This window comes from Syngnathus typhle, linkage group LG17, assembly GCF_033458585.1.
Source record: "Syngnathus typhle isolate RoL2023-S1 ecotype Sweden linkage group LG17, RoL_Styp_1.0, whole genome shotgun sequence".
Classification (NCBI taxonomy): Eukaryota; Metazoa; Chordata; class Actinopteri; order Syngnathiformes; family Syngnathidae; genus Syngnathus; species Syngnathus typhle.
Genome location: NC_083754.1, coordinates 5,252,981 through 5,269,764, shown reverse-complemented (window position 1 = coordinate 5,269,764; position 16,784 = coordinate 5,252,981). Strand labels below are relative to the sequence as shown.

Here is a 16,784-nt window from a genome sequence, read left to right as displayed (position 1 = left end):
TTTGGAATCTACGGAACAATCCTGCCACCTACTGGCAACATTAGATATCTACCACTGAGTTGTCAGTAGCTGTTAAATTATTCCAAAAATCAAAACAAAAAGCAAGGGATGAACTCAAGGGTTTATTGGGTGACACAATTCCCGTTTTAAAGCAAAATACAGAGTAGCTACAGTTTGAACATCCTCCCTAGACCCATCGAGGCAGGTGAGCAACTTCCTTGACCAATAACAACTGCTAGAATGTTAAGGTTATTCTATAGCAGCTTTATTTACAGAAAAAAATACAGAGCAACAAAAAAAAACACCCTTCTTTGAAAAGCTCATATTGGAAAATAATTTAAAAACGAAAACAAATTATTGCAGTATACTACAATCATTGACTCAGATTTCAGTGCAAGAAATGTCACCTGGCATTGCGAATTGGGGGCGACTCGGATCGTTACGTGAATAATGGTCGCAATGATCTATAGGCCACCGACGCTTCTTTGGGTGGGATTCTTCAGATTGCACACTTAGATATGTACACATTACTGCAAGTGAGTAAAAGTAGTCCTATTAAAGTCCTATTTTTCTCTTTTTTGTCACTGGCTGTAGAGGAACATAAACAACAGGGAAAAAAACAAGTGGTTAAGAAAAAAAAAAAAAAAAAAAAATCCTGTTTGAGTACCGCATGAAAAAACCAAGCCAGTGTCTGGAGAAAATCTTAGGAGAAAAAAATATTTGCAAAAACCTCCAAAAGAGAGGAATAAGTGTTCAATCAGACTTCTCACCTGCTCATGAGCCGTGGTTAGGTGGATGCTGGAGGTCCTGCCCTGAGAAGATAGGGTGGAGGAGCGGGTGGAGCTGGAGAGCCGCCGCTGCCGCCGCAGCCTGCGAGGCCCTTGGCGTGAACAGCGTAGGGTGGTAGAGTGCGGCGTGGGGCACGTGGTGGAGCGCCAGGGGTGTGTGGTGGAGCGCTGAGGCAGGGATAATGTGGATGGGCTGCCCGGAAAGGAAGGCGGTGTGGTGGGCGGGGATCAGCCCGGCGTGTCCCAGCGAGTGTCCCAGCGAGTGTCCGAGAGTGTGACCAAGTGGAGAAAGGGAAATGGGGGTGAGGTGATGCTGGGGTATGTGGTGCACTTGGGCCAGCTGGGCATGGGCGTGGTGCGGGTGGTGCGCGGGGTGGATGCCCATGGCGGCTGCGGTGGCGGCGTGGTGCTGCAGGATGGCATGCTGCACGGTGGCGATGGACGTGCCCGACGCCACCGACACGGCAGGCTGCTGGATGTGGATCTGCTGCAGGGTGGGCGGGGGGGGCGGCTGCGGCAGGTTAGCGGCGGCGGCCACGGCGGCCGACGGGAAGCTCTTGACCTGCTTGGCCAGCAGCTGCTGCTGGATGTGCTGCTGCGCCGCCTGCTGCAGCTTGCTATATTTCTCCATCTCCTCCGGCGTGAACGTGATGGGTTGACTCTCCAGCGGGGCCAGGCCATCTTCCTCCGCCTCCAGGCCGTCCTCCTCCAGGCCAGAGGGCGGGTACATGGGATAGGCGTGCATCGGGGGCTGCTGCTGTTGCATGTCGGGCATGATGGTCTCCATCATGGGGTTCTGCAAGGGCTCCTGGCCCAGTTCCCCTTGGTACTGAGGTATCATCATGGAGGAGTCCTGCTCATATAGCAGGTGGGGTTCTTGTAGCACCTGAGCCTCTGTGGTGGGCTGCTCCGTCACCTCCTGGACTGTTGCACTCTGTGGGGTCTCCTCAACCTTCAGGACCTGTGCGACTGGAGGTGGCGGCGGTGGAGGGAACTCCCTGATGGGCTCCACCAGGATAACTTCTCCGTCAGCCTCCGTGCTCTTCCCTGCTCCAGATTTGTCAGACTCTTCCGTTCTGTTCGGGGTGATCACGGGTGTTTTCTTTCCTGCTTGAAGTTTACCGAAAAGCGGCAGCATGCTTTTGGTGGATGGGGGTAGTTTGGGACCAAAGTATCCCTGCGGCGGGTCCTTGATCTTTAAACCGGATTTGGTGACACGATCATCTGCATTCTTTTTCGACTGAATCTTCTCCAGGAGCTGGCGTGCCGTGAGGGAGTTTTTGTACTCGCCTGCATCCCGGGTTCCGCCGAGCCGCGGCGCCTGCGAGGCGGTGGCCGGGCGATTAAGGCTGCGTGAGGCGGATCGCGGGGACTGCGAGCAATAGACGCTGGAGCGGTTAAAGTCCCTGCGGAGGGTCTCGCTGCCCGCTCGGCTGCGAGCGCTCCGGCGGTGCGGGGATCCCTTGGCGGAGCTGGAAGAGCGGCTACCGGAGCTGCGGCTCCGGCTGTAGCTGCGCCTCCAGGACCTTGCGCTGGTGCTGCGGCTCCAGCTACTGGAGCTCCGGGAGGTGCTGCGGTGGTGCCGCCGGTGCCGCTTCCTGCGGCTGTAGCTGCGCGACCGTGAGCGGGAATCATCGGAGGATGACGAGGTATACTGGTGCCGCCTGGATCGCCGGTGGCCTCGGCTGCCCCGTCTCTCGTAATCCGAGTCCGACGAGCGCTTGGAGTGCCTGCGCCGGTGCCCCTCGGTACTGTAGTCGCTGTAGCTGTCGGAGTAGCTGCGGCTTCGGTGGCTGTAGGCGCTGCTGCCCGCCGAGGAGCGCTCGGAGCTGCTGGAATAAGAGCGACTCTGGGAGGTCTTGCTGCGGTGGTGCCGCCGACGGCTGCTGCCACGTCTAGAAGAGCGGCTGCCGGAGCGCCTCGACTCCTCGCTGTGATGGCGCCGCTCTTCCCGAGGACTCGAGCGGTGGTGGCGTGATTGCTGGGTGGTTGAACCGCCTTCTTCTTCGCTCTCGCTGCTGGGAGGTCTTCCGGGACCGGGGCTCCTCTGGGCCGAGGTGGAACAAGAGGCGCTCTGGGATGGAACGGAGTCGGTTTTTAGTCGCTTGCTGCTGCCGTGCTCCTCAGAGCTAGCAGCTTTGTCTGAGCTTTTTCCTGCGGCCCCTTCCTCCACTCCCGACCTGCTTAGGGGATTCTTCATAGCCCGCTTCCTCTTCCCAGTTCCTACAACTCCTCCAGCGGGAACCTGCCCCGGAGAAGGATCGGGTTTATCTTCAGACTTAACCTTGGCTTTCTCCTTTTCCTCACCTGGAGCCTCCTCTTGATCCACGGCTTTGTTCTTGCTCTTCTTTTTTTTGTGCTTCTTTTTCTTCTTCTTGGGCGTCTCTTGAGTTGGTTCAGCCTCCCCCTCGGCCTCTTCGGCAGCCGCATCTTTATCTTTTGCTTTGCGCTTTGAATGCTTTGTCGACTTCTTGTGCTTCTTCTTTTTCTTCTTCTTCTTGGCGCCGCCGCCACCCTTCGCCGCTTTTTGATCGTCACCCTCAGACTGGCCACCCTCCGCCTTCGTAGCGGGCTCTTCACTGTTGAGCTCCGTCTTTGCTGCGGCTTTCACCTTTGCGACCGGTTCCGTTTTTGAGGTTGTCGATTCTCTCCGCTTTTCTTTGTCGGGAGGCTCGCTAGGCTTGGGAGACTTTGCGACCTTGCGGGAACGTGCGCCTTTGTTCCGAGACAGCTTGAAATCAAAGTACAGAGGGTTGCAGCTGTAAGACAGGGCGGGCGGCGCTTTCGTGAACTCGAGGAGCTCGGAGGGCCACTGCAAGGTGGTGCTCTCATCCTTACTCAACACGGGGAAGAACGGACCCACTGGGATCTTGGGACCCGAGTTGGACTCCAAAGGCTCCGGTGGTGGTGATGAGCTTTTTTCTTTCTGCGTGGGAGAAGAAGGAACCTCGGGAGCTGCCTCTACTGTGTTCAAAGTGTTGTCATCTTCATTCGCTTTTGAAGCCGGGGGAGTCTGTTGAGCTTCAGGAGTTGCGGTGGTGATGGCATCCTCATCTTCATCCTCCTCCTCCTCGTCGTTGCAGCACTCGACAGTGTTGCTCTCCTGAGACGCGTTCTCAACCTTCTCCTCCTGCACTTCATCCTCCTCTTCGTCTTCTTGACTCTGATTATGCTCAGACGCCTTCATGAAGAGCAGGAACTGGAAGTGGGGCTTCACTCGACAGTGCGCTGGAGGCATGTAGTGGTAGTACTGAGGCTCCTGTCCTGTGTAGCCCTCGTCCTTCCTCATCATCATTTTCAGCTTATTGAGTGTGGAAGCCAGCGAGCTTCCGTCATTCGACTGCTGCGCCTCTTCTGTCCCAGTCGCAATGCTGGACTCTCCTCCATCACTATCCCGGTTGGCTCCTTTGGGGCTGTCAGTGTTGCAAATGGAGAGTTCCTCCTGCACCGCAACCTTTTCTCCCTCTTCCCCTTCCTCCTCACCTTCGATTGCCTCGCCGGGATCAGTAAACACCGCAGCGGCCGTCTCCAGCTTCACTGGCGCCTTCTTGGCAAAGGAGAAGGACACGCTGACTTTGGAAGATGCGCTGGCGGTCGGTGAGGAGCAGTTTTTCTTCTTGCCAAGGGAGAAGCTAAATGTCGGCGCGGGCTTCGGCGGTGGTTGTTCACGTTTCTCTGGGACACGGACCTCCATGGCAGGTTCTGTCACAAAAGTACTCTCAGGGAGAAAGATGTCTCCATCTTCGGCTTTCTTGCCGTCTATCGCCACCGTGGTCGTTTTGAACATGGGCCCGCTTCCTGGTGTGCTGAAATGAATAATAATAAAAAGACAGACCGTGTTTGTAATGGCCACTGTAACGTCTGCCTTTATCAAGTAAATCTTCCAGTAGATGGCGCTGATGAACAAATAAACCATCCTACCAGTCCTGCTGTTTCCTCTGCTCCGCCAGCTCGTGCAGACGACGCAGCATCTTTTCCTTCTTCTTTCCACCTTTGCGGGAACGTGACGACACATTGCGAGCAAACTCCCGCTGCTTGAGCTCCTTTAGCCTCTGTGAGACGGAACAACATCGGCATTAACTTTTTTGACTCTTGGGGGGGGATTTCGAAGACGTACCTGCTTATGAGCGTGGTCATAGGAGTTGATGTGGTTGTCAAATTCTTGGTGTTTGGTGTACTGCTTGTCACATAGCTCACAGTAGAAATTAGCCCGCAGGTCTTCCAGGGCTTTTGCAATTGCTTTCTCCTTCTCAATTTGATCCTGTTGGCACGTGAAGAAAAAGTCAGCTTAAATAGTGTTGGTCAGAAGTAACCAGGGCAGACCTCACCTTATATTTCTGCCGTAGTTCTTCTGTCTCTTCCTTCTCCACTTCAAGCGCTCGTCTTTTCTCTGTGGCATCCTCTGCATAATCCATCTAAATAAAAAGGACATTGTTTACAATTCCAGTTTACAAAAAAAAAAAAAAGAGCAGATCCAGCTAAACAAAATACCCTTACCTCCATCTCCATCCGTCCCATTCCCATGACATCATATTTAAGGATAATGGGCACGGGGTCCGTGCGTCCTGAGGGAACAAGAGACAGAGAGACGACAAGGTGAGTTGTTTCCTAAGCTAGCTAGGTGAAAGGCCAGCTCGGAGACAGCCTGCTTTTAAGAGCATAGGGTGCTGGGGTTAGAGAAATTAGCCTTTTAAAAAAGTGCAAAGAGACCAGAAAGCTACAGTGAACCAAACACCAGCCATTCTCACAGCTTACTGATGAGACAGCAAGTTTAGACAAAGTCGTGACAAATTTGCCCTACCGCTTTAAGTGTTAGCAAAAAAAAAAACGGAGCAGCAACAGGCTGGCACACACGAGCGACATCATCCGTGAGGACGACAAAACCTCGCTGTGTCTCTTGCAGCCTATTGCGTCACCGTCCCCTTTTTCCTGATTGTCGTCCGATTTCATTGAACCCGTGGCCCACAAACCTCTTTGTAAAGTTTAATCCGCAAGCTGTGAAAAGAGCTAGCTCAGAAGGAAAGCAACTGTCGAGAAAAAGAAACAAAAGACAATCAAAAGAAAATGAAAAACAAAACAATTGAAATCAAGACTACTTGGAAGATTGAGACGTAAACGGCTTAATCCACTCATAATCAGCCAAACAAAGCAGATAGAGATAAAGATGTACAGTAGTAAAAAAAAAAAGAAAGAAAAGAAAAGAAAAACAAGACACAAGCAATGAACTACAGCGGTAGTGACGTCACAGGCCAAGGTATCGCCATGGTGACAGTGCAAGGGATGGGGGATACTTACCTGCTCACACATGGAAATGGGGAAGAGGGGTACAGACAGAGATAGACAAGGATTCTCAGAAGTAATATATATATATTATATATATTTGATTATACATATTATATATATATATATGTATACATGTCTATGGACCGGTGTGTGTTGCTCCTCTTACCAGACAGATACAACAACCAGTCTTACTGGTTATCGTTTCAGTTTTGATTTAGTTCCCCCCTCCCCCCCACTCCGCACACACAGTTTTGGTTGCAGTGAATCACGTTCACACGTATACCATTGGGCGTGTGTCATAGCTACAAGCACGGACGTGGAAGTATCATTTAATTTGGACGTCTCTAATGAATGTGTGACTAACTCCAAAATGTTCTTTTCTTCCCTATGGGAGGCCAAGAACAGAGAAAGTGTTTTTTTTGGAAATCATCACAGCCCAATGACATTTAATTCTGAAATCACAAATGCATGGGCATTGTAACATCACGGCCTGCCTGGACTCTCAGTCCCACTGCAGTGTCTGTCACCTCCATAGATTTTTTCTTTCTTTTTTTTTTTTATCCTTTTCCACTGCACCGTACCAACTTGAGCCCAACTAGCTCAACTGTTTTTCTGCAATAGTTTTGTTTTCGGCATGCTTTGAAACAGAGTATCTGGTTGTATCTTTTATAAATGGAAAAGGTTCTGCAACCCCTTTTTATGTCACATCTTAAAGATGATGGCTGTTTTGTATATATATTAAAAAAAAAAAAAAAGCCCCAATACAAGACAAACCCGACCAATTTTCGGACATCATGCATCAGCGTAATATTATAAACTGCACAGAGCTGAGTGGGTACCATGCAGTGAAAAAAGCACTGCCTCACTAAATTCTAAATTGAAGGGGGGGGGTGATTGTCTGCAACGTTGATGTCAACGTGTATTCTGGTAGGTGGCTAGCGTGCACGTCAGTCCACTGCAGTGGTTAGTCTGAATGGAGTCTCAAGCCCAGCCCAGAATTCAAAAGATTCATTAACAATTGCATCCCAAACCTCATCACCAATCGTCAAACACAGTGACAATACGTCCACATTACCCATCCCAAGTGGAAAAAGAAAGGGACCAGACAACAACGATGTGCATCTAAATCACAAGGTGTGAATCACAAGGTATTAAAAAAAAAAAAGGAAAACAAAATGACAATGTTCTAAGAGTAATACATAATGCATGATAATATATACAAGCAGCAGAATGAGGACTAATACGGAGAGATTTGAAAGCCTATGTAGTAGCATTGGTGCTGTGATGACAGGAGAAAACAAAACAAAAATGGGAGAAAACAAAACAAAAATTCAATTGGGGCAGAAAATAACATTTACCACTAAGTTTACCATCAGCACAACATGGGCAGGATCAAATCGCTGTAAAAAAGAAACACCAATTGGTTAAGCAGGAAGATTGAGACACAGAGAAGAGAGGGCGGGGGTCGGGGGGGGTGTACGTGCGTGTGTGGAGTTGAGGGGTGTGGCGGATCTGTGTCCACACACCCCGCCTGCCCACACACACACACAGCGAGATGCTTACAGGTTCCCTCTCACCACCATCTCCAAACCACATGTCCCAGTGCCCTGGCTCTTTTGGGATTTACCTCAACCAGACTGTGCCCCAAAACACAATTGTGCCAATAATGTTCCCCTTGGCGGCTACAATGTATGCACGTAAGTATTGGGACAAGCCATAAGCATGGTTCCCCATCCCCCAAGCAGTAAACAATTTGGGCGGAGCTTTACTGGGTGAGGGGTTGACTTTATTAAACAGCTGAGAATATTACCAGCTCAGGAAAAAAAATGAAAAGATGGACGCCCGCCACCTTCCCTCCTTTTAAGGTGCCTTGGTGAAGTTAGAAAACCCTTAATCCAAAGTTCTTTTTTCAGAGAGGTATTGAAATCACTCACCCCAAAATGGTGAAAGACGTGACACACGGATACACCCGGCGGATTTTAAGCAGCGCTCGACACGGGCGCGATTTTTCTGACCGCCTTATTGTGCCGACAGCAACACTGCTTAAAGCCCAAGGGGGGAGTGTGACAGTCGGAGCCAGGCAACAGTGCACGTCTGGGACAAACATGCCGTGCAAAAGGGGTGGGGGGCAAACAAAAGAGGGGAAGATGGGTGGGAGTGTGTAACCAAGGCAACAGAGATGTTGAGTGTGTAGGAGGGTGGTGAGGTTTTCCCTGTAAGGTTGACACGATGGCCCGGTCAGTTACAGTTCCATTCGCACAGACGCACACGCATGTCATCAGTCCCGTGTGTGACCAGCACACACATCCAAGTGTCACAAGTTGTTGAAACAGGCAAACAAGCAGAGAAAAGGGAGGCGGGAGGTGAAGTTGGGTCTACTCTGCAAGCCATTCAAAGTCTGAGCCGTGGTCGCAGCCAATCAGATACCCGACAGCAGCCTCGGAAAGTCAAAGGTGGGGGATTGGGGGGGGGGGGGGATAAAAACGATTCTAGGGCGAGTGTGACGGAATCACGACTTCTTTACATTGATTCAAACGAATTGTTTTTGAGCGGATTCAGATAAAAGGTTTAGTGATTATCAAGCAGAGAGAAGGAAGCTGACAGAGGCCATTAGCCTACAGTATACTGTAAAAAACGGGGTGGGGGGGGGGGGGGTTACACTGAGGTGGACTGCCGAGTGGGAGAAAGAAAACACGCACCCACGCACGCACGCACGCATACGGACATACAGAAGGGATCCAACAAACCTTACCTAAAAAGGGGCAAAAAAAGGGACAAAAGAAGAATAAGAACAGTCATTACAGTGGAAAACTTAAAAAGGGGACAACACTTGAAAATTCAAAACCCTCTTTGTCTAAAAAAAAAAAAAAAAAAAAAAAGATTGCACTTCAACTGCCGTGTTGCAAATCAATGAGCATCCAGCAGGAGGGCAAGCGCCTTATTTGTCCGAACGGACGGACGGCGCTTTGCAGCAGAGACATCTGCACACAAAGCGAGAAAGCTTACGTAAGCGTACAGCGGCGGCGGCGCCCGGGGCCAGCTCTGCGACTTGTTCGCTCTCCTCCGCAAATTGCGCTGCCATTCAAGGCCAACCCGAGACACAAGAATAAATTCAAACTCTGCAAAGCCCAGCAATGACTTACTGTTTGTTCCGGGCCCGACTGATTCATTTGTTTTCCTTTCCATCAACACACACTGTGATCTTAATTCAAACTTTGATAAATGCAGTAGTCTCTGTCAAATGGTAAGTCAAAGTTTGATTCTTACAAGCCATGCTTGGGTGAGCATGTCAACTCATGCGGATGAATCGAACAGGATGTCACTATTTTACGCCCCAACCTCAAAAGCACACATCCTAACGGGTGCCAAAAAAAGATCTTATACAGAAGCTCAAGACTGCAACGATTTAGTGCCAACTATCTAGTTTGGATTAAAAAGAAAAGATGGAGGGTGGAAAAAAGCAATTAGTACAGGAAATGCCAGGGCGTGATTAAAAACATGCCAGGCAGGGCTGAGCAAACAAACTGAGCCAAGGAGCCGACCTCCGTCGCTCCACCAGCATGACTATCTGGACTACTTTGGGTCCGCCTGGCTCTTCTTAACCTCTGAGACGTGAGCTGAACTGAGTCAGACAAGACACCAAAAGCAATTGAATGGAAAAATTAACATTTCCGCTCAACCCACCCCTCACTTTATAATTTCCTCCCACGTCAACTTGGAGAGGAAGGAGAAGGATAGCAGCAAAATGGCTGTAAGGAAGTGTGGGGGAAGTTGCCGGTACAAATAAAGACGCTGAAAATGTGAGCGGGGAGAATTGGCGAGTGGCGCCAGTACGTTAAAGACTGTGCGGGGATGAGCGAGCGCTTACCCTGCATGGTTTTGCCGAGGCCCTGGCCCAACTTCCAGCCATGTTTCTGAAGCAGCCGGTGCCCGATGTTGTCCTAGCAGAGAGGAGAGAGGAGAGAAACGAAAAATATTCCAATAGTAAGAGATGCTTTTCCCCTGCCGTGATGTCACGGTTCACACAAGAACTAAAACAAAAGCACTCAGCTCACACGACCATCAGCACAGCCACCACCACCACCATCGTCATCATTAACGTCATCCACGGCAACTACAAAGTGTACGTCAGTGTCTTTCATCACAAGTGTGTGTGTGTGTGTGTGTGTATAGGGGGGTGCTGAGGGAAGGCGCTACCATTAAATGAGACTATGTGTAGTCTGCACACTACAATAAATTGATCACTAAATATTGGAAGGGGAAGGAGGGCAATATAGACATCACACACATACACACAAGCGCACACACACACACACAGATATATATATGAACCACTACAGAGCAAGATCTTAGTAAACAAAGAAAAGTGACACAGAACATGTATGGAAATCTTGCATTAACAAAATGACAACCAGAAACTCCAAGCTTGCTGTGATTCTGTAACCATGACAGGAAAGGGGGGGTGGCGGAGGGCGGGGTAGCACCATGAAACACGTAGCTGTCACAAATAAAGGACAAATACAAAATAAAAGCAAGAGGATGAGACAGGAGTGGTGCTAGCGGGGCCTTGGATTACCATTACAAGGCCCGGGGGGGTGGACAGAATGCGCACGCGTGAAGGAAGGATGTGCAGACCGAAAAAGAGGGAGACGACGTGTGCAAGTAGCCCCACTAATTATTATTTTGTTTTGGGGTTTTTTTTAATTGGAAATTCCCATTGTGCATGTTTTTTTGTTCTTGTTTTTAACGCATCTTTAAGAAATATTTTCTGCATAGACAAAGTCATTATTAGTGAGAGACCTCTACATGTAAAAATGCCTCTTTCATAGTTGGGCAAATCCTTTCTTTTTTTTTTTTTTTTTTTTTTTTAATAAATGAATGGCCTGAATACATCAGCCGAGGTAGTTCACAGTCACCTTGCAATGACAACGGGCACTATCTATGAATTATTGTGAGGCCATCTTATTTTGGCGTCTACATCTTCTGGGATGTTTAATATTAACGTCAAAATCTGCTAAATGCAAATGAATCAAAGATAGGAGCATGCACAACAGGAATTCCTACAATGTGCAAGTCTCCCGAGATTGTGTTGTCAGCAAAGGGGGGGGGGGGGGGGGGCATGACGCGAAATGCAAGACTGTCCCAACACTACACACTACAGTTACAACCTCAAGCACAAAAACATAACAATGACATTTTCCGAATGAAAAGTGTTGTTCTATTGTGATTATAACTATTCCAGTCTAACATTCAGAGTGCTGCATTCTACCAAAAAAAAAAAAAAAAAAAAAAAGAGCAAAAACATACAAACCAAACATGAAGGATATTTATAATCACAAAGAGATCGACGACATTCACAAAAACGGAAGGTAGAGGGAATTGGAACAAAAAGGGGAAAAAAACTGCATGCGGCTTTTTGTTAAAATTGCCTCAACAAAAAGCTTCGTTTTGTGTTAGTACTACACTGCACATACAACTGAGGAAGCGGGAAGGAGTGTAGGGAGAGTGCGAACAAAACCAACGTGTGCGTTAGTCTCAGGCACAGCGAAGGTGGTGATGGCTCAACGGGGCCCGTCGTTTATTTTTTACTTGAGACAGGGGGCGGTAGAGAGCAGGCTGAGCCATGGCGGAGGGAGGCTTTTTTGGGTAGTTGGGGAGGAGTGGGGGGACTGGATTTGGACGGGTTAGTGCATGTGAAGGGAAGTGGCGGTTACACACAGCACGCACAACATCTCCGCCCATGAGGTCGTCATTCTTCAATATCGGCCATTTTATATCTTAGGGAGCAATGCAGAGTTGGAATACTGCAGGATGATGCTACAACAGCATCTTTATTGATTTAGGGCAGAGGCTCGGAGCGAGAGACTCCCCGAGTGAATGGCCTGATTTTAGCGTAGCGAATGCTCCACATTGTTGCTCTTCGAGTATTTAAAAAAAAAAACAGGAAGGGCAACATTTGCGACCGGCGGCAAGAGATGAGGTGGCGGCGGCGTGTCGGAGCGACAGGTATGAGTTGCACCAAAAAAGGATGGACGGACAGACGGAAGGACGGACGGACGGATGAGAGCAAAGACGGCGAGTCCAACAGCAGTGCAAGTGGAGTGAAGGCATTTCCATACGAACCTGGCTTTAAAATACTGGGCTGTCAAAAAAACAGTCACACGTGACACAACGTAAGAAACCAGCCAAACGCTTTCAACTGCAATTCTGCTAGCTTGTCTACTTTTTATTTTTATTTTTAAATCTAAAACTGCTTTTCTCTGCAACTTTAAAAAAAAACAATACTGTAGACAAACAGAAAAGGTAAGCATGTCAAAAAAAACCACCCCAACTGTTAATACAAGAGAAAAGAAAAGCAGAAAATATTATCCAAACAAAAAACCTCTACAAACTGGGTGCACTGCGCTGTTACCGGGGCACAGTGCCTTGCAAAAATTTGGCCTGGGGGGGCGATATGCAGGGGAGCCCACCTTGAGACCTCAGAATTACTCATGCAGTTGGTCTCCGGGGCTTCACTGTATGAAATCGTGTGTGCGGAATATGGATTGAATCATTCGTGATTGGGGTACAGAGGTGCATTTTAAGCCTCGGAGGGTGCCCACTGCATATCGGTCAGGGTGGATGATTGAGACGGGGGGGGGGGGGGGGGGGGGGGAGTAAAAAGGAGACTTTGGGGCGGGGTCAGGAGGACAATTGGTGTCGTACTGAATGCTACCAGGCATGCAATGCAAAACCAATGTTAGAGAGAGAAGAGCAGAGATCAAAAGGAGGAGGGGATAAAGACACGAGTAAGAGATCCCAGTCAAGTACCACAGACCTCTAAGCTGCCTATAGATGACATACAACAAGAGGCTGAGAGGGGGGGGGGCTTTTGGCTAGCATTTATTTATTTACATTTGTTTTCATTGCGTTATCACTCACTTTGTCAATCAAGGCACATGGCAGTTGATAAATTGGACCACTTTCTTGCTGTAACAGCTCTCGGTGACCTCCCCTCCTTCCATAAATAATAGCGCAGGAGCAGAAGAGCCACTCAAGCCAGGTAAGCAGGCCACCTCTCGCCCTTTTGTATATTTTTTTTTTTTCCCCAACCACCCACACAGTAGTGGGAATCGGCCATTTCGCTGCAGCTTTACTTTTAGTGCAGATGACTTTTCAGATTTGGTGCTAGCTGTTGCTGCGGTCCGACCGGTTCAGGTAGAATATCTGCAAGAGAGGGAGGGGGGGCCGGACCTGCTCAACACCAGGCTTGGGAGACCACGGAGACGACGGAAGACAGTAAAAAAAGAAAGAGCTGCCTGCGCTATTCTTTACGTGCCTCTTGAGCAAAAAGAAATAAAAATGCAGTCCCATTTGCACAAGCACCATGCCAGCACAGAATGACAGAGGGTACTGTACACCGAATCACTGTGTAGTAGGGAGGGGAGCCAGACAGAAATTTAGACAGCGAGGTAGAAAATAGAGATTTAGAGTGGAACAGTGAGAGGCAAGAGCGAGAGAGAGAGACAAAAACAGTCAAGAAAAGCGTTACAAGGACCCTAGAGACAGGAGTAAGAAAGCAGAGCGTGCAAATACAAACCGGGTCATTGCTGCTTAGCTAATTGGGGGGGCCAATTCGCTGCAGGAGAGAAATGTCGAACACCCCAAGTTGTGTACAATAAGATAACTGTCCTACAAACACAAACAAATTCTAAGCTACGTACACACACGCACGAGCACACACACGCACAGTCACTCCAAAAAACAAAATAGCCATTCACATCGTCTAATGTGTGTTTTGTTGGTTGGGGAGTGGCGTAAGCAATGCGCACTAATTTCAACTGGGTTGCGGATTAATAAAGAAAGATGTACAATTGAAAACAGAAGATTTTTTTCTCCCCCGCAGTCTGACATGAAAAATGTCTTTTTATACAGTGTATGCAAACTTCGGGTTTCAACTGTACATTCAAATTGCAGGTCCATAAAAACAAATTTATTCCAAATGACTTCTAAACGTTGACGCCTGATCGACAACCGTGCTTTATCCACTCCATCGACTCATCTCGTAGTGTAACGACGTTATGTGCGACTAAAACCAAACGTTCCCCTAGCATGTATGCTATCAACTTAAATGTCACACAGGAAGTGGATAGCGGAGGACACAGGGACGAGGGGACGGGTGGGGGTTGAGAGGTATTAATGGACACGAGATGAGTCTTTCTATTCGTTAAGTTGAGTCAAGCGGACGTAAAAATAAAAAGAATCCCTGCCTGGAGCAATCATCCACTCTCACACCTTGGTCCAACAGTGCCGGGACGACAGGATGCGGCCTTACCGATTCAATGGGCTTGTCCAGGGACGCCTGTTCCAGCTCCACTTGGCCGTCTTCATACTGGTCAAAGTGATTTGCGCCCTGAGAGACATAAACAATACACACACATGAAGCGTTCCTTTTGTGGGCTGTGTAATGTCTCAACTTCAATATAATTTAATGATGGGGGGGGGGGGGGTGTAAAATTGTTAACTTTACAGCCAACAACTGCAGAGCAGCAGACTATGAATTTATGGGCTTGTTAATGCCAAATAGGGAGTTTGTACAGCGGACGGATGGCTTCCTGTCTTAAGCTGCGGAAGACAGGCAAAGGTTGCCTCTCATCACATGAGCAGTAGAATGTAAAGGATCTTCGCTAGTACGATCTATGAGGCCACAATGAGGTGATTTGATGCTTTGCTGGTCAGTAATTCAGATTAAAACAGGAGCCTGCATCAGCACGAGCCAAGCCAGCGAGGGCGGGAGGGATTATGACAAACACAGTTGCCGTGGGAGAGCAGATCGATTTCTCCCCCACCCACACTGTCTCCCTCCTTTGGGTGACTTTGCCATCAGACCACGACATGAGCTTGCGGTGCGGCGCTAATCCAGTCCATCACACCAACATGTGAATGGTGCAAACTATTTATAACATGAATAAAACTGCCTGATGTATTCTCTTAAAGGGAAATGATAAAGAATTTCAACCAGCTCTGCATGTTTGCTAGACCGAAAATCGCAATGCTGTGTTTTTCTAGCGCTCCAGATAAGCCGCCTGGTTAAAGCACAATGCAGGTCAACAGAGCGTGCAGTTTGCAGCAATGTCCACGGATACTTTCGGTGGCCATTCGCTCAGTGGTTGAACCCGTTCGACAGAAACATTCAGACTGAATTTCTCCCGTAAACAGAAGGCATGCATTTCCCATTAGGAACAAATAAAGTGGAGGCAGAGGAAATCAAATTAACCAAAATGGAATCCTGAGCCACATAAACACATTATGCAGTGGAATGTGTGCAAGTAATATTGTCTGCATTAATTTTAAATTTTATTTTTGTCTCCATTTTTATTAACACAGTCCCGTACCACCTTGTCGGTGTAAAATAGTATACAGCACATATTTCATCAAATAATAAAAGTGAAGATGATGATTTCATGTCAACTAATAAAAAGTAAGCACTGACTGCACAAGATGCATGTTTTGAATGACTGGGTGTGGTCGCAAAGCACAGATAACAAAAAGAATGGACTAACTTCTCAAATGGAGGTTATCATAATAGTGAAGAGCACCACAATATAAAACGTATACAGTAAAAAATAGCACGCATGTGAATTGCTTCATTGACATTTACAGCATGTTACTGTGATTATACTCAGAGTTATTTAACTGCATCAGTAAATACAATGTATTCACAATTGTGCTTTCTAATCATACTGGAGTTAATTTAATCTTTCAAACAACAATACGTCTAGTCAAGTACTAAAAACACACCGTTGACGTTTGATAAAAAACAGGAAAGAAAACGTCACTTTCATTGCATAGTCACGTTAACACTAATGCACAATAAGCGCACTTGTTAGCGACGTGCTTGCTGGCTAGCCGAGCCTCGTTAGCATATGTCGATAAACATCCAGCCTTGTCAAGGTCATTAAAGAGCAATTCGGTGTCAGTTACTAAAAGAATCGCTGCCTGGTTTGGAGGTAGATGTATTGTCGCAGACGTAGACGAGTGTTACGGCTCCGGAAAAAAAAATAGATGTGGATTTAGAGAACGCCAAAACATCGAACGGTGGAAATGAAATTGCCAAGAGCTGCAGTGCACTGCCGTTAGCCTGGCTAGCTACGAATGCTAACGAGCGAAAACGGATGTAGAAACGAATCAGCTGTCAGTGTTCGTGGTTCTTTATTAGTGTCCCGAGATACCGCAGATGACGCATAAATTAAAAAAAATAAAGAGACAGATGAGCGGCGTTTTACCTGGAAATCACGCTCTTCGTTGAAACGGGAAAATCTGTCGGCCATTTTCTTAACAGAGCAGCTTCTCTTTGCTGACCGTGTGTGTCCCCCGGCGGAGCACACCACTGAGATGCGCACTCGGTAGACTACAGTATTAGCTGCCAATTAGCCTCGATCAAGCTAACACAAGACAAGCAAATTGAAAGGAATGTTATTGTTGAAGGCGCTAATGCTAAAACTGTACGATTAGAAATAACATCTTTCATGTATGCATTTCCTTGGGTGTAGTGAAAGTAACATATTTGACACAGTATTGTTCATGACCACTTGGGTACTAGTTTAGACAAGTGTCTCCATCTAGTGGTAACTAAACTCCATACTTAACGCTTTTTGTTTCCAATCTAGTACAGATTCATCCAGTATTACAGTAAAATAATAAGAATTGTCTTAATGAATTTACGCAATGGAA

At 47.8% G+C, this 16,784-nt stretch overlaps 1 protein-coding gene across 10 annotated transcripts; it reads right to left on the bottom strand.

Annotated features, from left to right (window-relative positions):
• Positions 1–109: 109 nt before the first annotated feature.
• Positions 110–16,609, bottom strand: gpatch8 (G patch domain containing 8). Of its 10 annotated transcripts, XM_061303322.1 has the most exons (11): positions 16,337–16,608; positions 14,386–14,463; positions 13,651–13,689; positions 12,195–12,213; positions 9,940–10,012; positions 7,430–7,471; positions 5,286–5,353; positions 5,117–5,203; positions 4,906–5,049; positions 4,710–4,840; positions 110–4,594 (listed from the first exon to the last, which is right to left on the bottom strand). In XM_061303322.1, exons 7-11 carry the CDS (start codon positions 5,310–5,312, stop codon positions 775–777), a joined length of 4,209 nt encoding a protein of 1,402 aa, XP_061159306.1. In that variant the 5' UTR covers positions 5,313–5,353; positions 7,430–7,471; positions 9,940–10,012; positions 12,195–12,213; positions 13,651–13,689; positions 14,386–14,463; positions 16,337–16,608; the 3' UTR covers positions 110–774. The 10 variants fall into 10 exon arrangements, with proteins under 10 accessions (XP_061159306.1, XP_061159301.1, XP_061159308.1 ...); XM_061303317.1 differs by lacking the exon at positions 7,430–7,471; XM_061303324.1 differs by lacking the exon at positions 13,651–13,689.
• Positions 16,610–16,784: the final 175 nt, after the last annotated feature.